The 26,651-nt window shown below is 39.8% G+C and overlaps 2 protein-coding genes, 1 long non-coding RNA gene and 1 other non-coding gene across 10 annotated transcripts in view; 3 read left to right on the plus strand and 1 right to left on the minus strand.

Moving 5' to 3' along the window:
- The first annotated feature begins 1,411 nt into the window (after positions 1–1,411).
- aurkb (aurora kinase B) lies at positions 1,412–7,362 on the plus strand. The gene is made up of 9 exons (XM_049585803.1): positions 1,412–1,507; positions 3,574–3,612; positions 3,807–3,888; positions 3,970–4,012; positions 4,130–4,318; positions 4,756–4,894; positions 6,017–6,165; positions 6,302–6,476; positions 6,773–7,362. The coding sequence occupies exons 1-9, from the start codon at positions 1,502–1,504 to the stop codon at positions 6,944–6,946; spliced, it is 996 nt and encodes a 331-aa protein (XP_049441760.1). The 5' UTR covers positions 1,412–1,501; the 3' UTR covers positions 6,947–7,362.
- Positions 7,363–7,926: 564 nt separating this feature from the next.
- trnal-aag (transfer RNA leucine (anticodon AAG)) lies at positions 7,927–8,008 on the plus strand. The gene has a single exon. It is a non-coding gene; the product is annotated as a tRNA-Leu (tRNA).
- Positions 8,009–9,269: 1,261 nt separating this feature from the next.
- bod1l1 (biorientation of chromosomes in cell division 1-like 1) lies at positions 9,270–26,039 on the plus strand. Of its 4 annotated transcripts, none has more exons than XM_049585346.1 (30): positions 9,270–9,505; positions 12,573–12,697; positions 12,786–12,976; positions 13,088–13,564; positions 13,952–14,101; positions 14,251–14,411; positions 14,942–15,038; positions 15,319–15,445; positions 15,550–15,607; positions 15,717–17,526; positions 17,623–17,669; positions 18,445–18,682; positions 18,746–18,850; positions 19,001–19,108; positions 19,482–19,525; positions 19,615–19,683; positions 19,821–19,893; positions 20,075–20,133; positions 20,225–20,300; positions 20,445–20,491; positions 20,641–20,809; positions 21,182–21,234; positions 21,620–21,746; positions 22,169–22,221; positions 22,327–22,399; positions 22,593–22,672; positions 22,904–23,003; positions 23,403–23,538; positions 23,957–24,028; positions 25,319–26,039. In XM_049585346.1, the coding sequence occupies exons 1-30, from the start codon at positions 9,389–9,391 to the stop codon at positions 25,461–25,463; spliced, it is 5,187 nt and encodes a 1,728-aa protein (XP_049441303.1). In that variant the 5' UTR covers positions 9,270–9,388; the 3' UTR covers positions 25,464–26,039. The 4 variants fall into 4 exon arrangements, with proteins under 4 accessions (XP_049441303.1, XP_049441305.1, XP_049441304.1 ...); XM_049585348.1 differs by having other exon boundaries at positions 18,445–18,624; positions 18,757–18,850; XM_049585347.1 differs by having other exon boundaries at positions 18,445–18,617; positions 18,687–18,850.
- Positions 13,238–26,651, minus strand: part of LOC125894145 (uncharacterized) — a 50,337-nt gene continuing 36,923 nt past the window's right edge. For 2 of the 4 annotated variants that reach the window (XR_007450042.1, XR_007450039.1), the window contains 3 exons: positions 22,545–22,647; positions 20,635–20,803; positions 13,238–13,371 (listed from right to left, as the gene is read on the minus strand). This is a non-coding gene — a long non-coding RNA (uncharacterized LOC125894145). Of the gene's footprint in view, positions 13,372–17,234; positions 17,336–20,634; positions 20,820–22,544; positions 22,648–26,651 lie in introns of those variants that run through there. The other 2 variants (XR_007450041.1, XR_007450040.1) reach the window with 2 other exon arrangements.

Raw genomic sequence — 26,651 nt, forward strand, 5'->3', positions numbered from 1 at the left:
ACCAACATCAGAGAACTAGCTGCAAAGAGAGCCCCCTGCTGCGTTGCCTCACGTCACTGTCCTGGCCAAAAAGTTGCATGTAACACAATAAAGTGACGGCCAACAAGCATGTATGTTCTGCGCCTGCGTGACAGGACATACCCCTCCATAGCAGAAGATGGTGGTCGCCTGTAATCGTGATTCAAAAAAGGAAACCACAAGACACTAGTTAGCCAGTTCGCACATTAACAACACAATCCAACGTTGAAAGAACAGAGAATATTTGTTATACAATAACACAAACCATCAGGAAACGTTTCTGCTAAGAGTTCGTGACTAAATAAAAACAACCTTACCTCATATAAGAAGTTTTTTTCGACCTCACTTCCTCTTGACTTTAGCTCTTTGTTTACATTCCTCACTTCCGTTTCTCTTCTCGTGCGCTGAGCTGAACTGCCAGAGTAATTTCATTCACCGACAGGCTTTATTAGCACTGCAGAGGGCCAATGGTGCCAGACACACCATACTGACAAGGGCGGCACACGCTCACCAACAGCCTAACTTTGACCGACGGCTGACAGCCTGCTTAAAGAAAACATGCCTTCCAAAAAGCGGAAGGCATGTTTTCACCAAAATTACACCATTTATCACAGCCAGAAACTGTAAAAGCAGAAAGTATCATTGGAATTTAAATTTCTGAGGATCTTTGAGCACATTATATGGGATGAATGCTTCATCAGAGAAGAAACAAAAACAAATCTGTGATTAAAATCAGAGACATTTCATTAAAATCACTTTATTCCACGTCCTATTTAAAATTTTGCCATAAATAAACCATTTGCACGAACTGACCAGCAGGCATGACAAAAGTGAAAGGCTGAAGCTTCTTCCAACACCTGGATTTTGTGCCCAACTTTTAACACTCAATGATGGGTAAGTTTTAAAATTCTAACAATTGGTGGTGGTGGATGGAGACATGCATTTTCTGCCACTCACTCAGAGAGGTTCAAGGAAATATTTCTGTAGCTTCAGGCAGAGAAAACCATATATAAGCAAATAAGCAAAATCACAACCTAGCCAGCTCTCTCGTCTGATGATTAAGTGCAGTCCCTAATAAAAGACAGCATAACAGCAACCAGAGACATTGGGTCAGGATGGTTGGTGGAGGTGCTCGTATTCTTGTTTGGTTCAAAAGCCTTAAAGATAGTTGATGGCATCGCGGGCATAAACATTTATTCAAGGGACACATATAGCAATGGAGATTCTGCTTAACAAAGAAAACAACAGTAATGTACAGAGAACACAGCAGACAAGGAAATAAGGGGCGGGCTGACGTCGGTGTACACCAATCACACGCTTCCTCTTGAAACCGGTCTGGCCAATAGGAGCTTTCTCTGTGTAGTACACCGACCAATCAGATTCGCGCAGGATAGCTTTTTGAAACGTTGGCGGCCGAGGAAGTTTAAAATAGTAACACTGGTCTTTCTTCGCTTCAACGTTCATACCTCAAATCTTCACAGCGATGCAGGTAAAATATGTTTTGGTATTGTTTTGTAGACAAATAAGAGCGAGCAACAGCTGAGTACATCAAACGATTCATATGCGCCTAAGTTATATTGTTTAAGTAGAAGACAGACTGGAGCTAACTTGCTAACGTTAGCGTTGGGTTTGCTAAGTTAACGTTACCTTGCTAACCTAACTTAGCATGACGCCTATTATCTTGTGTTAAAAAGTTTACAAGTGCGTACACGGCAAATTATTTACATTAGCAGGAGTTATTTAAACTAAATTAAACCGTAGAGTAGTAGGTAGTACCTCCATTACACCAAACATGAGGCAGGGTGCTAACGGTAGCCGACCCAAACAGTGTCCTAATTTAGTGAACACTAATAATTTGTAAACGCAGTAAAATTAATATTACGAGCTAAACTTACTAACTGAACCAACAGAAGCATTTACTGCTTATTTAGATAAGTCTGTAACTAGAAAAAAAATGACAATCCATTGTCGGTATAGCTTTGTTTATTTAAATAACAAATGGTCCTTTGTTACCTTATGACAAGGTAGTTAAACAATCACAACGGCACGCATTTTTAAGGTTACAGACCACCCCATGTGTTACATTAATACCATAAATAGCAGAGCTTTTCACAATATGTAGATGAAAATGTACACTGCACCAAAAGGAGCACTTGTACAGTTAAATTCAATCCAATACAACAGTAAAGATGATACACATTTTTGGGAGGACTCTAGGAGGTGTTGATTTTTTTGTAGTCTTTTCAAAAGCTGTAAGTTAGTTTTTGATATTGTTGCAGATTGTATTATTCTTAAAGGTATTTACTGTTTTGTCCAAGGTGTGCACAATTACAGAAAACAAATGAGATGCCACAAAGACACCCAACATGGGTTCTCAGATAAATGTCAACTGTTATTACAAGCACCTACAAGCACATTCAGGTGAAAGTACAAAGGAAAACCAGTTGAGCCCTCACACAGTTGACTTAACTTTGAGTCATCATTCTGGTTTAATAAGGGTGATAAAGAATGAGGAACAAAACAGTTAAGACACTGTGTTGTTAGTTGGAGAAAACTCAGGGCGTCTACAGGTCCTTAAAGGGATAGTGCACCCAAAAATGAAAATTCAGCAATTATCTACTCACCCATATGCCGAGGGAGGCTCAGGTGAAGTTTTAGAGTCTTCACATCCCTTGCGGAGATCCAAGGGGATAGGGGGTAGCAGCACAACTCCACCGACTGCAGGCTGATGGTGCCCCAGATTAAAACGTCCAAAAAAACCCACATAATTAAAACCACAAAATATCTCCATACTGCTCGTCCGTAGTGATCCAAGTGTCCTGAAGCCCCAACATAAAAAGTTGTTTGGAAAAACGTCATTTGAACTCTGCTTTTAGCCTCATTGTAGCCTGTAGCTCTGACTGCTTCTCTGGGCAGAGAGACCAGCGAAAGCACGTGAACACACATGAAGGCGGTGCCCATGTCTCACGGTCTTGCACAAGCACACACGTGAGGAGGTCTGGAGATATTTTGTGGTTTCAATTATGTGTTTTTTGGACGTTTTAATCTGGGGCGCCGTCAGCCTGCGTTAGGTGGAGTTGTGTTGCTACCCACTCTCCCCTGGGATCTCCGCAAGGGTTGTGAGTGGGATGTTGTCTAAAAATCTGTATTGACCAAGCAAACAGTCACACAAGATAAAAAAACATGACGACTGGTCAGCTTAGTGTAAAAGTCCATAGTACAGGCAGGCGGTCTAAAAATGCATCCGAGGTACTCTGACTGTAGTTCAAAATCTTTTATTGATACATGGATAAACCAGCGCATTTTGACGACAGAGTCCTCATCAGGGTCTTGATGTCTGATGGACTTTTACACTGAGTGAGCTGGCCAGTTGTTTTTTATCTAAAGGTGATAGAGAAATTGAACAAAGCAGCTGCACCAAAAGGGATTCATTAGTGAAATCTTAATGAAATAACAAGCACAACTTGAGACTAAAAATAAGTGTGGCTTGCTAGAGAAGACACACAAGCTCAAATGTATTGTAAATTAATGTTAACTGTATTTATTTCTCTACAGAATAAGGAAAATTATGAGCCCAGAGGCTTCCAGCGACTGGTAAGATGAAATATTTGTAAAAAGATGTGTTCAAATACCATTTGATTGCCAGTAGTTGGACTAACACTGACAAACTGACCTATCAGAATGCCATTATTGGCAGATATTGGTATGAAAATACTGGAAACTATTACTGATTTAAACAAAACACATCATAGCGTTTCCGATTCTGTGTGTTTGCTTCTGAATATCAGTTCACAACTCCTACCATGGTGGCCGGCCCACAGCGTATTCAGGTGAAGCCACGAGCAGATATGGACAAAAACACCATCACAGGTAACATCACCCTCCTCACATACACACAACAGACAGATACATCAGGGAGTGTGCCAGTTTTGATTTTGTTTTCTTTTTCAGGCCCTGGGAGAGAGTGTGTTAGCTCATCCAGTGCAGCCTCAAAGTGAGTATATTCACTACTACTTCTCAAGTTGTGTAGTGGTTGCCAGGTTTGTTTTTTGTATTTTTTCATACATCTAATGATTAACATGAGAATATCCATTTTTGTACTTCGCATCAGGAAAGTGTCCATCGATGACTTTGACATCGGTCGACCACTGGGGAAGGGCAAATTCGGTAATGTCTACCTTGCGAGAGTGAAGAAGCTGCAAGCCATTGTGGCGCTGAAGGTGCTGTTCAAGTCACAGATGGAGAAGGAGGGTGTGGAGCATCAACTCAGGAGGGAGATTGAGATTCAAGCACATCTCAAGTTAGTATCCTGAAAAACATTTTCATAATCTTAACAATATATTGGCCTCCCTCACACCAACCAGGGAGTAAGGACTACTTGACAGGCTTATCTAGAAATGCCCTGCAGTATAACTTCATATCAGGCTGTTTGCTACCATCTACTGACGATTACAGGAACATTCATCATCACAAGAACTATTTGTAGGTTTGACATTGTTTGAGCTCAATGAAAACAGTGGTTAATTTTCTCTGTAGGCTAACCCAGTAGTGTATTGTCCTCAAACATTTTCTGTCTTCTTGCATTTTGTTTCACATCAGGAGGAAAGCACATTCATTCAAATTATATTGACATAAGCCCAAATAGAAATTTTGATCTCGTGCGTTTAAATATTTTGCCCCACTTTGTTTTGGCAACAGTTTAAAGCCTGTCTCAAATATAATGTGTTTTCTCCTCAGGCACCCCAACATCTTGCGCTTCTACAATTATTTCCATGACCGAAAGAGAGTGTTCTTGGTGCTGGAGTATGCCCCACGTGGTGAAATGTACAAGGAGCTACAGAGATGTGGAAGATTCGATGACCAGCGCACTGCCACAGTAAGAATTATTACGGCTTTTAAAGGGCAGATCTTTTCATTTGTGCTGGTAGTGTTTTAGTCAGTGAACCTAGTCGGTAATTTGTTGGAGAGTAATTCCTATCGTACACTAGAAGACTTTAAAAAGAGTCAAGTATGACACTATCTCACATTTTCAGTCACTCACTAAAGGTTTTACAAATACTGGGGATCTTGCAGGGTCACTGTTTCTTATACAACTAGATTCCTTTTGAGAATATTTCCCATCCTGCTCTAAGTGGAAAATGTTGCGCCAATCTCTTGGAAAAAAATACGTTAATAATTCTTTACGTTTCCGCACAAACACATAATTATAGGAACACAAGATGAAAGGTTTCATATGCAGACATTGGTACTGTCAATTTGGCATCAATATAATCTCTAAAGATTAACAGTATTTGTGTACAAACTTTAATTTTGATGCCTCAATTTGCTACCAGCCTCCGTGGGTTAGCTGTGCTGTTTAAGTGGGAGAAAACTGTTCCAAAAAAAAAAATTAAGATTTCTTACAACAACAGATAGCCAGTATCTCACTGTCACTATCCTCATTCATATTTTAAGGAGATACAAATTATATTCAGCCACAAAATGAGCCTGAAAAAGCTGCACATCAGAACGAAAGTACAGAGTTGTTGCATAGAGATGATACACCATCTCATCTAGGTGCAGTGGTGTGAGCCGGCAGCTTAGAACATTACAGGACGGTTCATTGCCTACCCAGTTTGCTGCTTCCTGTTTGATGCTGGAGAGAGCGCAACTATTGGTTGTTGACAATGTGCATGCCATTGACCTTCACCATTTGCATGAGCAAAAACTAAAAAATTAGGATGATATTACACAATTTACTGGCCCATCAAGACAAGAACAAGACAGCATAGAGTTTTTTGACCACCTGACACCAAATAATCGAGATCACGAGAGCGTGCGCCACCACTCTAGCAAAACCCATGATATTATTTCAACATTGGAAATTTGTCTGGGACAGTAAATTCATTTGAAAAGTCTTTTGGTGTAAGGGTGACATAATTTGCAAATAATGGGCAGTTTGATTTGATTACATCTCTGATCTTGTTGTGATCCAATGCCAACCTCTTTACATTTCCAGTATATGGAGGAGATATCTGATGCACTGATGTATTGCCACGAGAAGAAAGTGATTCATCGTGACATCAAGCCAGAGAACCTGCTTCTCGGCTATCGCGGAGAGCTGAAAATTGCAGATTTTGGTTGGTCTGTCCATGCACCTTCTCTGAGGTGAGGAACCACAGTGCCATTAATGTTCCATAAAGTCAGCACACCACTGTGTTCTGTCAGAAACTGCCTGATACCGCAGTATCACATCACGTGAATCTGCATTTCCCTGCTCACCTCTTTATTTAACCCCATCCAGACGTCGTACAATGTGCGGGACACTGGACTACCTCCCTCCAGAGATGATTGAGGGCCACACCCACAGTGAAAAGGTGGATCTGTGGTGCATCGGGGTCCTCTGCTATGAGTGCTTGGTCGGCAACCCGCCATTTGAAACTGCCAGCCATTCAGAGACATACAAAAGAATTATGAAGGTTAGTGTTGACTGTCTAATACACTCAGTTTTTACAAATGTGTGTATGTTATGTAAACGTTTCCAGAGGAAACCATCTGGCAGAACCCATTTTCACTCTGCATTTTGGGTTGCTGGAAACATTTGTTTAAATTCAGTGTTTAAATTTGTGAATGCTGTGGCATACCAAACCATGAGTTGACTGTTTCGTTATGCACGTGGGCAGTAACTGTTAAAAAATCCCTGATCAATCAACAGTTATTAAAACATGTAAAGAAAAACTTCTTCAGGGTTATACAACTATCTTACTGTTTGCAGGTGGATTTGAAGTTCCCCAAAAACATCTCAGATGGTGCAAAGGACCTCATCTCTAAGCTGCTCCGCCACAGCCCCATCGATCGCCTCTCACTACAGAGTGTCATCGACCACCCATGGGTGCGCGCCAACTCTCGACGAGTCCTACCCCCCATCTGCTCCGCCAAGAAGTCCTGAGCCCTCCTGGCCTCCTGTTTGGTTTTATCTGTCCTTCACAAGAGACTCTGGGCCAGCATGTTTTGGTTCCACTGCCACGGGCTTCAAACTGCCATTATACTGGCACATTTTATGATGGGTATGACTGCATACCCACTTTTTATATTGTACAGTGTGATGTCATTATCTATGTCTAGTATGTTGCTTAGGGATGTTTTGTTTTTACTGTCATTTCTCCTCTCTGAAACTTTTTAAAGTGGACACAGCTGTATTTTGAATCTCTGTATCCAACGGTGTTGACACCAAAGTACTACTGTTAGACTCATTAAAGGTGACTATATTTGCAAATAGTTTAAGATGATGTGTTTGAGGTGGAAAGCATGTTTTTATTTTCCCTCAACCTATACTTTAAATTTCTAATAAATATTATAAAAGGATTTGTGGACATCTTATGAATGGTTGGTTGATTGATGTGAAGGTTATGATCAATGAGAAAACCTCAACTTTGCATCATACTATCAGGATATAACTCCGGAAGGTGTTTTCAAATACACTTAGGTATCAGTTTTATAAGGTACCTTACACCTAGCTAGAGTAAACCACTGCAGTCTTATATAATTACACCCCCTGCAATAAGTCGGACCCTTTTCTGGGGGTTATATATCTGTTGGTGTGTCGATTCAACTGTTTTGTGGCCTTTTTAAAATTGTATCCACCCTTTTTACATTAATGAGTGCAGACTAAATATGAAGTTTGAAATAAGCTGACTATTACCCTCTTGAAAGTAGGATTTATTGTAGTGCTGTATACCAACAAAAGTTGCCTGAAGGCTGGACTGGCAACAACAAAACGGAAGTGGGTGTGTATTCTAAAGTAAGACACAGTTAATAAAAATATTAATCTCCAGGAAATTACCTCTTGTGATCAATTTAATACTAACAGAACGGCAGTGGTGGTACAGGTCACCTTTATAACACCAGGTGACGATCAGTATTACACACGGTAGCGTGGCCGAGCGGTCTAAGGCGCTGGATTAAGGCTCCAGTCTCTTCGGGGGCGTGGGTTCGAATCCCACCGCTGCCATTACTTTTGTCTTCACATGCTCTAGTTAATACTGTGTATCTGCATTAATAGCTTGTGCTGCCGGTGAAATTCAGGTTATACGATAGGAGACTGTCGATATATCATGCTCATGTACCATCACTGATACCACACGGCCGTTAGACACGTGGTATGTGAGGAGCCATTGAAATGATAGCGACGTTAATTTGCGGTGTTTGATACGGGACAGAACCGTCAACTCAGTGGACTGGATGTTTCAAATGTCTGGACCGAGGCAAGTTTTATGTAACTACTTAAATTAATAGAAAACAGATAACACCGAACAACTTGACGCCATGTCAAAGATGTGTGGAAGTTTCTTGCAGCATTCAAACCACTAGAGGTCACTAATTAAACATAATGATACAGTAACCCCATTTAATATCCGAGGAGAACGAAAACTAACTCAAGAATCAATAAATAGAGGAATAAATAAACACTGAAAAAAATAAACTCTAAAATAAAGGAAGAAAGAAAGAAGTGCATAAAGAAATAAGTTCATGAAAGATAAATGCTGAAATAAATACAGAAATAAATACATGCATATGTATAGATAGATAGATAGATAGATACATAGATAAAAACTTGAACGTTAAACAGTACATAAATAAATACTTATCTTAATTATAATTATTTTTATATTCTATTAATGTGTGCCCTACCCTTAGACTGAAGTTAGGACCTCCTACCTCATAAGCATACACACACACAGAAATATAAATAAATAAATTTAGGTGAATGCAGAAATAGATTGCAAGTATTCATTAACTGATGTATTTATGTATTTTTTTTCATTTTTATTTATTTATTTATTTATTCCATTATTCATTATTTCATCAGTTATCTTAGCATGTATGTATTTATATTTTCATTTTATCAGTTATTTATGTTTTTTTTTCCCTTTATTTCGATATTTCAGTCTTTATTTCTGTATTTATTTATACATATGTTTCAGGAGTTATTTATCAACTGATACTAAAGACATTTTCTGTCTTCCATAATATCAAGGAGGGGGAATAAAGTATTAGCATAACGCTGAATCAGCATAACTCTTGAACAATTTCAGTAAAACTACCTTCATGAAAATTAGTTTTAACCATATGTATCTCTGCTCAGTGAAGTTGTAACTATGCTACGTAATCGAAAATATCATGATTGTACTTTTATTTTGGTAACGACGTCCTAACCTTCGAAGCTCTTCCGGTTTAGTGGAGCGGTTTATTTCACAGGCTGAGTTCTCCTTCCGGTTCAAACCTGCTTCGAACTTCATGAACCACAACAGCAGCCCGGTTCCTTCAGTGTGATACAAACAGATGTGTTACCAGTATTAACTCACTTTAATTCACGCTAGCTGCATCGAACATGGCCGGTTTACCTCCCGGAGACCCGCAGCTGGTCTCAATGATCGTCAACCACCTGAAAACACAGGGTCTCTTCGACCAGTTCAGGAGGGACTGCCTGGCAGACGTTGATACAAAGGTAACGGCTAAAAAAATATATTCATAACCGTTAATGTTTTACTGTTTAGCTACGTTTGGTTTGTCTTATAACTGGTAATATAACATTTATGAGTGAGTGTACTTTAGGTAACACTGAAAGCAGGTGTCTGTTTTGTGCTACCAAAGCGACAGCCTACTGTTAACACGTTAATGCTTAATCATTATACAGGATATTAACTGTAGTCCAGTTTAGGGAAACAGTCAGGGTTCATTTTTAAAAAGTTACGCGAAGCAACAAATTGTCCTACGTTTGAGTCAGCTATTGATTTTCATTCATTTTTGTACAGCTTAAAATTCAAAGAGTTAGTAAAGATGGACAGGTGATATTAATCCATCACAAATCCCTCCATAAGCTTCAACTGGTCCAAAACTCTGCAGCCCGCATTATTACCAGAACCCCCTCCTTTCACCACATCACCCCTGTCCTCCAGCAGCTTCACTGGCTTCCAGTCAAATTCAGAATCCATTACAAAATCCTTCTGTATACTTTCAAGGCCATTCACAACCTTCACAATTATTATTATTTAGTGTTAATCACTTTTATCGACCTTTTTTTGGGGGGGTATAGTCAATAATCTTATTGCTAATGTTAAATCAGTTTATTTCTTTAAATTATTGTCTATTTTTCAGATTGTATTACAACCATAAATGTACTCCTAGTGAAGATGAAAAAATACAGAAACTACCATAAAACAACATTATAACACTGAATAAGTAAACATGAATGTTATATTAATATTAATGTTATATGGGTTATACATGGACAAATTCCTTTAGTTTGCCAAAAACTCATTCACAAATGACAGAGCAGCATTTTTTCCAAATTCATTTCAACATTTATTTATTTATTCTGTTATTTATTTATTTCATTATTTATCTCAGCATTTACTTATTTATAAATGTTTTTATTTTAGCAGTTAGCTACTTGTGTCTTTTTTATTTTTCTTTATTTCTGTACTTAATTATTTTTTATTTCTGTATTTATTTATACATTTATATCAAGAGTAATTTATTTATGGACACTGAAGACATTTTCTGCCTTCCATAATACACTGCCTGGCCAAAAAAAAGGTCACCACCAAAAAAAAAGGTCATACACTCTAATATTTCGTTGGACTGCCTTTAGCTTTGATTACGGCACGCATTCGCTGTGGCATTGTTTCGATAAGCTTCTGCAATGTCACAAGATTTATTTCCATCCAGTGTTGCATTAATTTTTCACCAAGATCTTGCATTGATGATGGTAGAGTCTGACCACTGCGCAAAGCCTTCTCCAGCACATCCCAAAGATTCTCAATGGGGTTAAGGTCTGGACTCTGTGATGGCCAATCCATGTGTGAAAATGATGTCTCGTGCTCCCTGAACCAGTCTTTCACAATTTGAGCCCGATGAATCCTGGCATTGTCATCTTGGAATATGCCCGTGCCATCAGGGAATGAATCCATTGATGGAATAACCTGGTCATTCAGTATATTCAGGTAGTCAGCTGACCTCATTCTTTGAGCACATACTGTTGCTGAACCTAGACCTGACCAACTGCAGCAACCCCAGATCATAACACTGCCCCCACAGGCTTGTACAGTAGGCACTAGGCATGATGGGTGCATCACTTCATCTGCCTCTCTTCTTACCCTGATGCGCCCATCACTCTGGAACAGGGTAAATCTGGACTCATCAGACCACATGACCTTCTTCCATTGCTCCAGAGTCCAATCTTTATGCTCCCTAGCAAATTGAAGCCTTTTTTTCCGGTTAGCCTCACTGATTAGTGGTTTTCTTAAGGCTACACAGCTGTTCAGTCCCAATCCCTTGAGTTCCCTTCACATTGTGCGTGTGGAAATGCTCTTACTTTCACTATTAAACATAGCCCTGAGTTCTACTGTTGTTTTTCTTCGATTTGATCTCACCAAACGTTTAAGTGATCGCCGATCGCCACATTTCTTCCTCGAAGACGATGGGTCCCCACTATCCTTCCAGTTTTTAATAATGCGTTGGACAGTTCTTAACCCAATTTTAGTAGTTTCTGCAATCTCCTTAGATGTTTTCTCTGCTTGATGCATGCCAATGATTTGACCCTTCTCAAACAGACTAACATGTTTTCCACGACCACGGGATGTGTCTTTCGACATGTTTGTTTTGGAAATGAGAAGCAACTCATTGCACCAGTTGGGGTTAAATAACTTGTTGCCAGCTGAAAGATAATCGCCCATGCAGTAATTATCCAATAGGAGGCTCGTACCTATTTGCTTAGTTAAATCCAGGTGGCGACTTTTTTTTTGGCCAGGCAGTGTATCAAGGAGGGTGGACAAAGTATTAGTATAACATTGAATCAACAAAACTCTTAAACAGTTTCAGTAAAACCTTCATAAAGATTATCTTAAGCCAGATGTAACGCTGCCCAATTAAGTAGCAACTATGCAACGTGTAAATATAGCTAACATAATTGAAAATATCATCACTGTCTCGCATTCATAAACGGCTGTATGTACTGTTGTACTTTATTGTGATAGCTAGTTAACTTTTTCGGGTATAGTCAACAATATAATTGCTAAATCAACCAGTTTATTTCTTTAAATTATCTTTTTTTCTGACTTTATTAAAACAATAAATGTACTGAAGGTTAGTGAGGGTAAGAAATATAGAAACCACTATAAACTCACTTGCAAATGACGAAGTGTAAACCTACATAGTGATGTTACTTATGTTTGAGGTAAATTAGAGCCCATAGAGTTTAACTTCCCGTTAAAACTCTACTATAAACTGAAACATGATTTCAGTTATTGGAGGCTTTATATCAGACAGACTAGTAACACCATGATTTTTTGGACAGCTGATCAAATTTTGACACAAACAGATGGCCAAAGACGGAAAAGCACAGTATTAGTTTGGTTGCTTATTGTATTTAAAAGTTTGCAAAATGGCAGTTGACTCTCAAAACAGAACCAAAACAGTCTGCACTTTGTCATCTTTTTGAAAAAACAGCCTCTCGACTGTGATCACTTGGTTTTTCACTGATCACTGTTTTTTGTTTTTTTTTTGTCTTGCAGCCAGCTTACTTGAACCTCAAACAAAGAGTGGACAATTTTGTCTCCAATCACCTCTCTAACCACACATGGAGCCCTCATCTGAACAAGAACCAGCTGAGAAACAACATCAGACAACTTGTGCTGCAGTAAGTGAGCATTGCTCGCTGTTTCTGATGTTTTAAAGCTAGTTTAACATGCAAAGAACCCAGAGTTCAACCAAACTGTTCCTCTTAGATCTGGGATGCTGGAGCAGGGAGTGGACAGGATCGTAGCCCAGGTGGTGGATCCCAAAATCAACCACATCTTCAGGCCGCAGGTGGAGAGGGTGGTCCGTGAGTTTCTGTCACCTGGCAGCTGCTCTGAGGAGCCACTGCCCCCTCTGCCTTTAATAGAGATCAAACCAGACAGCAGTATTCCTGAGCAAGGTACACAACATCTCATTCTTTTATCAACCATGAGAAACAGAATGATGAATGTCCCCATAAACAGTGTCTGGCTCACACTCACCTAGTTAACACGATATTATGTTTTTACAGCCTCCTCGTCTGCTCCGGCTACCACTGCAGCCAGCGATGCCATGTCCATCCTGGACACCATAACTTCTCTGAACCAGGAGGCGAGCGTCAGGGCCAGCTCAGACAAAGGACGCAAAGGCCAAGATGAGTCCATGCAGCTGGTGGAGGACGGTGAGCAGGACATGAGCATTGTCGAAGAAGGAGACAGCCACCATGATGGAAGGACACAGGAGGAGGCAGACGAGCTGGCATCAGAGGTCCAGGCGTTAGAAGTGAAGACAGAGGACTCTCAGGATCAGATGGATCTGGGAAAAGAGGGGTTAACAGAGGAGGTGAAGATGGAAGAAGAGGAGTCAGGAGCTCCGGAGCAGACGGAGGAGGAGAGATATAAAGCTGCCAGCAGAACAACTGGAAAACCCTCAGAGGAGAGGCAGGACGATGATCTGCTTAAATCTACCAGTCAGGCAAAGCAGAAAGCCAGAGAGAGGATAAAGGAAGGTGAGCTGTTGTACCCTCTGTGTTTGCTTCCAGTTTAAGAGCAATGAAACCTGCATGCATACATTATACTTGATAAACCCCATGTGACAGATAAGGGGTTTATATGCATCGTCATGTGGAGACTTGTGGAGACTTTTGCAAGACATGTATAATCTGCTGGCTTGGTGTAAAGTGTTGTGGCTGAACAATGGCATGGATGATATCAAATTACAATTGTTTTTGTTTTTTTTTTGTTTATCTCGGTCATTGCAAGAAATACAGGAAGAATACATGTTAGAGACACATAAATATATGAAAAACACAATGTTCCCTTTTATATGTGAGTGAGGTTGTTTTTACGTAGTGGAAAAAACTGAGTTTAAAGTCTGACGTGTCTTTGTCCTGCAGAATACTTTTTGGAAGACTCTGACCTGGAGGGTCTGAGTGACATCACCGTGAGCTCCGTCCACACCAGCGACCTGTCGTCATTCGAGGAACAAAGTGAAGATGACGAGCAGCTGTCTGATTCCTCTGAAGAGGGCGAGCTCCCATCAGATGGTCTCAACTTTTTATTCCTGACTGAAATTTCACACAAATGTTGAACAATTTACAGTTTCAAAAGTGTTAAATATGGTCTCTGCCACCACAGATTTATGATGTATAGCTTTATTCTCCATGTTTAATGATAATGTTATTTCCTTTACCAGACCAAGATGAGAAAGCAGAAAAGAAACCAGCCAGTGGAGACACAGAAGAAGAAGAGCGCAAACCTCGCCGCAAGGCCTACGTTCACAAGCCCTTCCTCTACTCCCGTTACTATAGTGACTCGGATGATGAAATCACTGTGGAAGAACGCCGGAGATCTGCTGTGAGTTGTATTAATGTTAACATTGAAGGTTCAGCTAGGGCAGGGTAATATATCGATGTTATGTCGATATCGTGATATGAAACTAGATATCATCTTAGATTTTGGATATTGTAATATCTAAGTGTTGTCTTTTCCTGGTTTTAAAAGCTGCATTAAAATAAAGTAATGAGACTCCTCTAGCTGTTTTATTATTTACCTTTACCCATTTAGTCATTATATCCACATTACTGATGATTATTGATCAAAAGTCTCACTGTGTATATTGTGAAAGCACCAACAGTCTACCCTACAATATTGTTGCAATACTAATATTGAGGTGTTAGGTCAAAAATATTGTGATCGCTTACCTTCTCCATGTAGCCCAGCACCAGATACAGTGTTAGCAGTGCTTTAATTATATTTCTAGCTAAATCAGAGACTGTATTTGGCAAATGAGTTGATCACAAGCTTTAAAAACACACTGATATTTATGGTAATTTGTTTTAATTATTGGCTTATTTCACTGCCATCTCTCCACGGTGTTCTCATAGGCAAAGGACAAAGAGGAAAGGCTGCTGAAGAGACAACAGAACAGAGAGCGAATGGAAGAGAAGCGTAAACAGAAAGCAGCACAGGCTGAAGAACAAGGTAACTTCTGTTTGGCACGTGTTTTGTGTCATGTGCTTTCATAGCTGTGGGTTTGAATTTGGCTCCAGAGCTTCTTATCATCTCATGTTTTTGACCTCTTCTACTATTTTCCTTTTGTTTCTCCCCACTGTGTACTACTCAAGAGTTGAGACATATCTACCATTTTTTAGTATCATTCCATGTTCTCATAGTTCGCATCTTAAAAATCAAACATGTCCTCAAAATAGCTCTGTTTACTCTCAACTGTCACGTCATTTACCAGGTTTTATTTCCTACACAGATCACAAAAAACAAAAGAGTGGAGACACTGCTGGGCTGGAGGGCCCCAGGGCCAAAGAGGCACGCAAAGAAAGGAAAGTTCTGGAGAAAAAAATGGCTCTCAACAGGAAGAGGAAGCTCGACTCAAGGTAAGTAATCAGAAACTTGCTCAGCTGCTGCTGAACAAAACAGCCAAATGTACAGATATACAAAATATATAAATATAAATGCACTCATCTATTTCATCCTTCAGGAAAGAGGAAGATGTTTCAAGCAAAAAGAAAGGAGATGCAGAAGGATCCAAGAAAGCGGTACATGAAAGTTATCATGATTAACACAGATTTTATTATGAGTAACAGGTTTGCAACAGGATTGGTGACTTTTTTTAAAGCTTTTATGTTTTTGTTGTTTCAAATTCAGGAAGTAAAACCTACAACGTCAAAACCTCCACAACCGAAACTGATCAGAAACCTGTCAGAATCAGCATCGTCTGACGAGAGGCACAGAAGGATGAGTGGCAGCGTCTCCGAAGACTCCAGTGAACCCAAAAAGCTGACGGACAAAGGCCGGACTCACTCCTTCATCCTGGAGTTGGAGCAAGGCTCCCAGGAGGCTCTCAAACAGCGCTCAGTTGGGAAATTTGACAGGCTGTCCCGTAAAGAACTTCACCCTAAAGAACGCAAAGAGAAAGAACGCAGCTTGTCAGATGAACGTGCCAAACTTAAACAAAAGCTGGAGAAAAAATCTGAACATCAGGCAGATGAATCTCAGCAGAAGGAAGGTGTCGCCGTTAAAGTGCCGTCTGAAGACAAAGGTGAGAAGAAGCTGAAGATTAAAAGTGAGAAGAAAACAGCTGGAACCACGAGGGAAGGAAAGTTGTCAGAAAGTGTGGCAGACGAGGGTCCTAAAGATGCTTCTGTCAAGAAGACGAAAGCTCCATCGATGGAGACTGTCAAAGCAGAGAAGGACAAAATTAGAGAAAAGGAGAAAGATAAGGAAAAGAGCAAAGAAAAGGAAAAGGCCAAAGGTGAGAAAACTTCAGCTAAAAGTGATTTCAAGCAGCTGCTCCGCCCTGATTCTGCCGGCTCCTCCGAGGATCGGTCTGACATGGAGCCCGACGGCAGCAAGAAGAAAGATAAACACTCCAAGGAAGTCCTGAAGAGATCAAAGAGCCACAGTGAGGACAGGCCAGGAGACAAACCCAAATCTAAAACTGACAGTAAAGACAGCGAGAAGGAAAAGACTAAGGCAGATCAAGACAGCCAGAAATCGAACAAGTCCAGCTCTGAAACGGACAAAGATCCAAAAAGGGTAAAACCAACAGAAAAAGGAAGAACCATGGAAAAATCTAAATCAAAATCCAAAGAGGAAACAAAGACTTTATTGTCATCAAAGACAGATAAAGTTCAGAGTTCTGAAGTCAAACCTACAGGAAGTGCACCCATCAGCAAACCTGAGGCGACAAAGGAGAAGAAAAGAGAGGGGAATGCAAAGGAGCAGCGTAAAGTCTCCGAGGAACCTCTGCATGACAAATCAGACATTAAAACTGCAAAGAAGAAAACCGAGAAGAAGGATAAAGTCCCAGAAAAGAAAGATGACAGCCAAGAGGAGAAGAAAGCAGCCAGAGAAGACAAACTGGAAAAGTCTGATAAATCTTCAAAGTCCTCACTTTCCTCAGCTGAAGCAGACGAGCTGCTGAAGAAACGCTCTCTCCTCCAAGACACCAGCACAGACTCCGACCCCGTCACCACCACCGTCACCACCTCCTTCTCAGACGATACTTGTGACGCACTAAGCGACATCACCCCTGAGCCTCCTGAGGGCGAAACAGAGTCACGGCTGAGCGACATTCCAGCTGTGCCGGCCGAGGCTGACGCTCTGTTGGCTCTCATGGACGTCTGTACCTCAGCAGAGGCGAGACTTCCCCCTGAGAGCAGTCGGGAGGATGTGACGCCTGAGATGCAGGATGCTGACATGAAGATGCAAGAGGCAGCTCTGACTCTGCTCTCCATGGACCCTGACAGCACAGTTTCCTCCACCTTAATGTGTCACAGCACCAGAGAAGAACCAGAGGTGAGTCAGAGTGAAACTTCACCACAGCCGATGGAAACCAGTGCAGCTGAACAGGAAGAGCCTGTAATGGCTGCGCAAACAGCTGCTGAAGCTGAGCCGTCACCAGTTACAACTCAACAAATTGTTGAGCTTGTTGATGAAAAACTGAACACTGCAGGTAAATACAAAACAGTAACAGCAAAATGTGTGTATTATTTAATACATAAACATGTCAGAATGTTTCCCTAAATAGAAATGTGCATCTCTCTTATAGATGTGTCTGAAAATTTGGAGAAAGAAATGGATGTGGAGGCTTCACAGGTAGAAAAAAAAAAAGTCACATTTGTAAAATCAAATTGCCTTTGTCCTGTTTAGAGATAAGGACATCCTTCCTTTGTATTTTATTTAGCCTTTTTAGTCTATTTCACTACTCACTGCAAGCTTTTTTTAAAATGGAAAATGTATAATGCTATTTACACTGAACTGAACACCGTTTTAAGTTAAAGACTTGAGACTTTTTTATGCACAGAGAAGACTTATTTCTCTCAAATTTTGGTCACAAATATGTTAAAATCCATGTTAGTGAGCACTTCCCTGTAATTTTCAATTCAATTTTATTTATAAAGCCCAATATCACAAATCACAATATGCCTCACAGGGCTTTACAGCATACGACATCCCTCTGTCCTTTGGACCCTCACAGTGGATAAGGAAAAACTCCCCCAAAAAACCCCTTTAACGGGGGAAAAAATGGTAGAAACCTCAGGAAGAGCGACTGAGGAGGGATCCCTCTTCCAGGACGGACAGCTGTGCAATAGATGTTGTGTGACTTCTTGATATGTCACACCTGTCAGGGGAATGGATTATCTTGAATAAGGATAAGTGCTCACCAACAACAGTGACACTAACAAATTCACACACATAATTAAGTCTTGTGTGCGTAAAAAAACTTAGATCTTATGTTTCAACTCGTGAAAATGGGAACAAAGACAAAAGTGCTGCATCTATATTTTTGTTTAGTGAAGATAATTCTGGAAGTAGTATTTTCTAAGGTGTTACTGTGCTGTGGAAAATTACTCCTCTGTCTTCTACATAGGAGGATGACACTATCTCAAGTGAATGTCAGCCTCTTTTAAATGAGGATGAAGCCAAAGATGCAGAAACTGCTCCTGAAACACAGCCAGATGGAAATATGGCATCAGCAGCAGCAGCAGCAGAAGAAGAAGAAGAAGAAGCAGCAGCAGCAGCAGCAGAGGAAGCAACAGCAGAAGAAGAAGCAGCAGCAGCAGAGGAAGCAACAGCAGAAGAAGAAGAAGCAGCAGCAGAGGAAGCAACAGCAGAAGAAGAAGCAGCAGCAGCAGCAGCAGCAGCAGAGGAAGCAACAGCAGCAGAGGAAGCAGCAGCAGAGGAAGCAGCAGCAGAGGAAGCAACAGCAGCAGAGGAAGCAGCAGCAGAGGAAGCAGCAGAAGCAGAGGCAGCAGAAGCAGTGGCTGGTGAAGAAGGTAAACTTAATTATCTCTTACTTTTGATTAAATGTACATCTTATTTCTCGTGTTTTGAACCATGTAATTATAATTTCATGTGATTTCCAATGTGAGGTCGATGAAGATCATGGTGCTCATTCCCTTTTTTAACTTTCTACAATATTTCAGCTGCTGGTGCTGTCGTGTCAGAAGCAGAGGAGACGAGAGGAGCCACAGAGGAAAGAATAACTGCAGCTGACGCCAATGAACAAATCTCAGAAATTCCCACAACACAAGGTGAGTGCTTGGAAACTTTCTTCATGCAAAAACAAAACAAAATGGGTTCTCTTTGGCTGACTGTTAATTAGTTACTTTCATTTTATATTAATATAAATTGTTAGATCAGGATTGCAAACTCTGTCTCAGCTTTAAAAACCCACTTTTAAAAATTGCTTTTTGGTGATTTTATTTATGTCATTTTATCTTGTTTACTCTCTTGTGTTTATTGTGTTTAGTTTTTGGATTTTAGTTACTTTGATTCTCTGTTTAAAATGTCTTGCTTGTTATTTTAAAGCACTTTGTAACTGTTTTGAAAGTTTATATAAAAAAACTTTTATTATTATTGGTATGTTATTATTAATAGTAACTTTGCATCTTCTTGTTACTTTAGATCAAACTGAGCCAGAAGTTGCAGACACAAAGACGAGCCCCAAGGTGAGGTATCATTCATGGTTTAAATTGTTGTACTTTCTTAAATTGTTTAGGTGAGACTAAAATTCAAAGTCGTCCCTCTAAACCAACAGGCAGAGGAAGCTGAGAGTGAGACAGTGGAGGAAGAAAATGTTGCATCAGAGAAGAGTGACACACAAACTGTAAGTGTTCAAACTTACACTTTGTTCAGATGTAAACTGCCTATTTTTTAACATTTTGATCTGATCGATAGCTAATACGTGTCTAATATGTGTTATATTCCTTCTGTTAATCTGTGAATCTTGTAAATTGTGTTCAGATGGGGCCGGAGAAGACAGAGGAGATCAGAGAAAGTGGACCTGAGAGTCAGTCCAAACTGGTCAAACAAATCAGTGAGTCATGTGACTTTTTAAAAAACTACTCTCATGTTTGGATCTTCCTCACTGCACCTTCAGGAAGCTGAAACTAGAAGTGAAAACTAATTTAATTGTTATGTTTTTTCTTATTCCTCCACTGTAGATGTTGGTCTTTTCACAGTTTTCTCAGTCAGTGATATTTGTTTGTATTTTCCAGGTAATGTCTCCAGCACAGACAGCCAGGATGACGAGAAGGGATCAGACCTGTCAGAGAAGGTAAGGCTGCACAGTTTGTTTGAAATTCAACTCTTACATATTTGATAAATGTAGGTGATGACACAGTACACTACCTTTTTTTGTCGTGTAGGAAGAGAAGACAGAGAGGAGAGGAAGACGTAAACGAAAGCTTTCCACACAGAAAGTTGAAGCAGTGAAAGAATCAGGTGAGATTTTCTTTCCACTGCAAAATTTCAAAGATTATAAGAATTTGGTTTGTCAAAGTTTGTGATGTTTAGATTTGGAAGATATTAGCTTCCTCTCACAGCCTTACCTTATTAAATAATGTGTTTGTCTCTGTGACTGATCAGGTGATGAGAGGGATGAAAAGGAAAGTAAAGAGCAGCCATCTGCTGAGGTAACTCGTCTTTGTCACATCGCCTCAATCATAAAATAACCATGTACTTGTAGAAAACTATTTTGCATGTATGTGTTTTTATTTGACAACTGTATCAGTTTATTTGACTCCACACTGATTTGCTCATGGACTTTTATTCTTACCTTCAGGAACCGGAGCAGGAGAAGGCTGCAGAAGTCAGAACACCACGCAGGGGTCGATCATCCAAAACCACCGAGGAGGTGGAGAGGGACCAACCTAAAGAAGCTGAGAAATTGGAGGAGACTCCGAGCCGCGGGGGGAGACGTTCAGGAGCTGCTGCCAAAGAAACCACTGCTGGTGAGAGCCACTTTGAATTAGACAAAGAAAGATGTTGTTTAAGTCTGAAAACGTTTTTATTTTATGATAGACTTTTCATCCTAGTTGTCATATTGTCCTGCTATCAGACATATTATACTGTGCACCAGCCAAAATATTCACACTAAGTCAAGATATTAAGATATGTAGAATGGAATTGAATGTTTTAAATAGTTGCTGAACATTTTCCTCTGATTCACACTGCTGATGGAAACATATTGTCCCAAGTCTATAAAGATTTAACATTCATTATACTTTTTAATGAAGAAGCTATCCTTGTCTATGCTCGCTTATAGGTGCTGCAGAACAATGTACAAGTTTTGAGTCTGCTTTCTGTGATTTATTTATCCTCAGATAATCAAGAGAAGGATGAGAGTAAAGACGAGGAGAGCACTGAGAAAGAAGAGGTATGTTAACAAATGTGTAACATGTATGCACACATACTGTGAGATACTTAACAATACTTAACATTATCAGGTGTATTACTACAAGGACAAGCTGTACATTTAATCCCGGGGGCGGCAAGGCTGGAAATAGCTGCAGGGCAGTGTGTGAAGGAGTGCCAACGTGCATCTTGCCGCCGCCGGTGTAGGTTTATATATTGAAAATAGCAGGAGCATATTTTTTGACACGCTGCATTCGCTACCAGTGTGTTTTGGCCCACACTCTGTTTCAGGACATGTGACTTTATGCAATAGCGGATAAACATTTTGTAGAGGACATAAGCATTGAGTGCATCCCACTGTACCTCATATTTTATAGTGTTTTTAACAATATTCTCCCAATCTGTAGAGAACTGAAGAGGAAAGTGGACCAAAGGAAACTGCACAGCAAGAAAGTCAAGACAATCTGCCGTCTCCTGTTCCTGAAGACGCTGAAGCTGCAGGAAGCTCCGCCTCCAAAGAGACCACTGACACATGTACGCTTGTTTTTAATTCAGGTCATCCATCTCCTTCCTGTCTTTTTTGATTGCAGTGTCTTTGTACTCGTGTACAAGCACACTATAAATGGCCGGTAACATTATGGAGAGGTTTGGCTACATGTCTGCCAGAGCAGGCATTACCAGCTCAGAGAGTAAGTGAGCCAAACTTCTGCAGCTAATTGGTGTATTTCATAGCATGACGTCGAGAGTTAAACAAGTTTTATTTTGCTGTCATCACCGTTAACAGCCTGTAAAATAGTATGAATGAGTAATGTGGCAATGATAGTTGACATGAGGGAAAGCTGGCAGCTTTGCTGTGAGTTAACCCTAAAATACTGGATTACAAATATTTTCTGGGTGGTCCTTATGCGTGAGAGAGATGATGGGGTTTTAATCAGTTTATCATTTTTCCATTTCAGATGAACCAGCAGTGAAGAGGAAGAGGTCAGAGGAAATGGAGGAATCTATGGAGGTGAGATTAAAATGTTCTTTGCATTCAGGTCCTCCTTTTTAGTCTGTGTTCACTTCCCTATTAATGTATACTACGTGTTTTCAAAAATAATATATGATTCTACAGGAAACTCAGGCTAAAGAGGAGGTAAAGACGGACAACAGTCAACAAGAACAAAGTGAGCAACAACCTGACAGTGGTAAGAAAACACACACACTTGAAACGCTTTTTCTTAAATGAAATAATCATTACTGTGCAGGTTCTTGAATACTGCATCTAAAACACAGTGTACGGTAGGGACAAAACATCACAACATTATCTGAGTCAGGAGTAACATGAGTTACCTTGATCATTAAAGTCTCCGTATTGTACATTTGTCTTTTTTTCCCCAGTTTGTTCCCCCTCAGTGAGTCAGGCAGAGGGTGAGGAGGAGGTCACAGAGGAGATCTGCAGCGAGAAGAAACCAGATGATGTATGTTGGCAGTGAAATTCAGACACTACAGTTGTTCTGTTCAAATATGTATCTGAATGTTGTAAACATTGTATGTGCATCCATCACTGTTGGTGTACTGTCTGTGTAATAACTTAAAACAAGTTTAATCCTCTGAACTTTAATGCTTTGGCTCCGTACGTCAATCATTCACTATTTTATTCAAGCTCTCATCAGACTGAGGGACTTTGATATTTATTGTTATCTCTCCAGGCTGAGGAGGAGCAGCAACAGGAGGACCAAGAGACGACTCCAAAGAGACCTGGGCGGAGAGGTCGGCCGAAAGCAGCAGCAGCAACAACAGAGGATTCAGGTGAGGACATTTAAAGCTTGATCTAAAACAAAGTTTTGTTACGAAGAAAGGAGATAATCCCTACTTAATTGTTATTACTAATTATTGTTTTAAGCTTTACACTGCTACTTGACAAGTATGTAGGTGTAGGTGTTTTCTCATGTTAGTAGAATGGACGAGCAGATTTGTGATTAGATAGAATAAGATAATCCTAATTTGTAAAGAATAAAAAATATATAAAATACTTACTTACCAACAGTATACACTACATATAAACAATATATAAAAGTGGGAGAATTTTTACTATACATCTATAAATATGTTAATACTAAATAATTATATAGCTCCAGTGAAGTGTCTGAGATAGAGTTTGGATATCAAAGCCATGATGCCAGCTGTGTTTTATCGTCTTTCCAACAGATAAAAAGGACAAAAAGGCAGAAGAAAGTGAGCAGAACGACGAAGAGGAGGACGACGATGGTGACAAAGAAGGGGAAGAAAAGGGAACTGCAACCAGAGCGACCACACGCTTAGCATCTCGCCTGGAGGCTGAAAGGTAATTTAACAGCTCATGGACACAAATACATCATAATAAAAACAATAATACTAATATAAATGCATCAGTGGTTCTCCAGTATCAGGACGGCACACACTTATGGATCCACAATTCAAACTTCACTGAAACGTCCTTATTTGTCAACACAATTTATGGTTAAAAAAAAACCTTAAACTTAACATTTAATGAGACCATTTACATCTTAAAAACATGGTTGATCATAAAACACCAGAACACCTGCAGATAAAACCAAATACAGCTACCTGAGACATGATGAATGAGCCCCTGATTGTTTCAGTGCTGAATGTTTGCACCCAGCAGGCTTCATCACTGTCACATCCTATTAAAAGAAAGCCGGTGGAAGATTTAGCACTACAGCAACAACTGTTGTTTCATATTTGTTTTTACTGCTCCTCAGAAACAAGCCAAGCAAACCATCCACCCGGGCGAGTCGACAGAGCGGTAAAGAGGAGACCGCAGCTGGCACACGGTGAGTTTGTCTCATTGAGGTTCAACACAACGAACGACCACGAGGTCGCCACTCTGTGAAAGGGAACATTTTCCCAAAAGTTTTCCCGGAATTTCAAAATGGTTTTGAGTTATGAAGTCCCAAAATAAAAATATGAAATCACTTTGAATGGCCTCAGATGTTTGTGTTAAACATCTGGAATTATACTGCAGGTACACAGTGTCTATAAAAGACTTGTGAATAATTTGATTTGATAATATGTACAATCTGTATTTTAGGTGGGAGGCTTCATGTTCTTAGTGTGACTTCATTACATACCTAGAGTATCCACGGGTCTTTAAAATCTGTAAAATCTCAAATAAATTTAAACTATATTAAATGGCCAAAGTTCACTCAGAAATGTATAAAAATAGGGGATTACTTCTCCAATAAGAGTCTATAAACGTTAAAATATATACATATATGTTGTACAACACTTGTCCAATACACTAAGCTTAATTTCACTCACCAAATTCTTTTGGTTGACGTGCCTTCTTCCAAATTTTTTTCTGGTTTCTTTAGATAAACTATAGAGACTCTGTACACTTATAGCTTATCATTACCCCTTTTTTTTTTTTTTAAAGAAAAATACTTTTTACAGATTTACTCTCAGAGATACACAGATTTAAAAAGTGAAATTGTCATAAATACAAAAGATATAATATCACAAACTTTTCAAAATGAGTTTAAAACAAACAACAAACATACCTTATCAGTACCTATGTATTTAAGAGATGAGTGATTCCCATTATTATCGTATGCAATGTTTATTTTTTGTCTTTCAAATATGTGAGAAAATGCATTTTACTACTTCAGTTAATGTTTCTTTGGGGGGTTGTTTCTTTAAATTAAAATTGCCCGTTCCACAGTCCAGTCCAGTTGTGGCTAAGGTGATACGTGTGAGTGTGTGTGTGAGTGGACTCAGAAGGTGTTAAACAGTCTTATTGCCGTGGGGACGAAGGATCTCCTGAAACGCTCAGTTCTGCATTTGTAGTTTTTTAGGAAATTTTGTCAGAAATGATTCTTCATTTTGTTTTTTAACTCAAATTAAATTCCAGTTAACATTACAAAAGTCTTATAAATCTGTCTCATGTCCACACTTTTCTCTTTAAGGGGAATGTGGACGTGCCAGGTTCACTTACATGTAGTGAAGGACTTCTTGTTATTCCAACACTTTTCACGCTTGAATTAACAAAGACAAATTTTCACAGCACCTAAATATGACACTTTAGACAAACGGACTGACACTCTCTCCTTGTTTCCCTCCTGCAGCGGGACGAGGGGCCAGGCAGCGGCGGCAGCAGCAGCAGCAGGAGCAGCGAAGGGGGGGCGTAAACGTGAGGCCAGCCCCCCTGCGGTGCGAACGCGGGGAGGACAGAAATCAGAGGAGCCCCCTACCAAGAGAGCCAAACGCTAAAACTTCAGACAGAGGTGGACTGATTCACCCCGACAGTGTTTTCTCTCCACTCCATATTCAAAGTCAGTTTTGTTGTCGGGGGGTCAGAGAGCGTCTACAGTCGGCACGTGAAGCTGTTTCTGCTTCATTGACTGTAGATATTGAAAAGCTCTGGATAGTATTAAACTCTCTCCTCTGATGGCCGAGTGTAAACCTGAGGATCTGTGTAGGAATCCCCTCAGAATACCTTCTACTGCACTACACCCAGATGGTTTGGATCAGACTTCATCATTCCTGCGTTTATTCAGTAATACCCAGTGAATCAGAGCATTTCAGGCCAATCACGGGCCTAACGAGCTGCCGAGTCACGCTTTGACATGAAGAGGGTGAATTGAAATTGAGTGTTTCAGTTCCTGCTGAAACTATGAGTCCGTACACCTGTACATAGAAATCACTGTGAATTTTATCATTTAATATTCATTCTGTGAATGAAAGGAGACGTTTTCTTTACCACTATTTTTAAGTTTTTGTTTTTACATCATCCAGGGGGTAAGGGAAGGGTTTTTTTTGTTTTTTTTTGGTATTTTTTGTATTTTTTGCTTGAAACAACAGCAGTATTAGACGAGAGATGACACAGTACGTGAACTTTTATCTATAAACTGACCCTTCATGACATATTTGTAACAACAGCCGCTGCACACAAAGTTTCTTACTCTCTATACAGAGGTAATCTCATTACATGTATTGTTTTACATTAAGTGTATATCAATATAATGGTGTTAGATATCTCGCCTATCTGTCAATGTAAAGATTTGGTTTTTTTTCCATAAATGTAAAAATACTGAATATTGCTCCCTTTATTTCAATGTTTCTTACTTGTGGTCAATAACTAGAATTTGTATTTTTTTATTTTTAAGAAAACTTCTTCAAAAATAGAGGCGAATGAAAGTAAATTGGTGTCTTATTATTTTTAAGTGAGGTCTTACGTTTTTATTTTTATAGTCTCGTAAATCCATGAGCATTGTGGTTAAAACATTCACACGTTTTTATATCCATAATATCCTGAAAAAACAACAACAACAACAACAAAAAAAAAACAGCTCTACAACAGCTGAAGAAAACCTAAACTGTGTTGCTCCTGGTTGGGAGTCTGGCCTGTTTGTTTATGTAAAGATAGAACAGTGCACACAGCAGAATATACACATTTTT

The sequence above is a fragment of the Epinephelus fuscoguttatus genome, linkage group LG9 (genome assembly GCF_011397635.1).
Source record: "Epinephelus fuscoguttatus linkage group LG9, E.fuscoguttatus.final_Chr_v1".
In the NCBI taxonomy this organism is placed as follows: Eukaryota; Metazoa; Chordata; class Actinopteri; order Perciformes; family Serranidae; genus Epinephelus; species Epinephelus fuscoguttatus.

Bases quoted from the DNA above. Each gene is read 5' to 3' on its own strand.
- bod1l1 (XM_049585345.1), top strand. From the start codon at position 9,389: ATGGCCGGTTTACCTCCCGGAGACCCGCAGCTGGTCTCAATGATCGTC. The intron at 14,412-14,941 runs GTGAGTTGTATT...GTGTTCTCATAG, and splicing joins AAGAACGCCGGAGATCTGCT to GCAAAGGACAAAGAGGAAAG. The intron at 22,400-22,592 runs GTAAGAAAACAC...TTTTTTCCCCAG, and splicing joins TGAGCAACAACCTGACAGTG to TTTGTTCCCCCTCAGTGAGT.
- aurkb (XM_049585803.1), top strand. The intron at 3,613-3,806 runs GTAAGATGAAAT...TCTGAATATCAG, and splicing joins CCAGAGGCTTCCAGCGACTG to TTCACAACTCCTACCATGGT. The intron at 6,166-6,301 runs GTGAGGAACCAC...AACCCCATCCAG, and splicing joins GTCCATGCACCTTCTCTGAG to ACGTCGTACAATGTGCGGGA.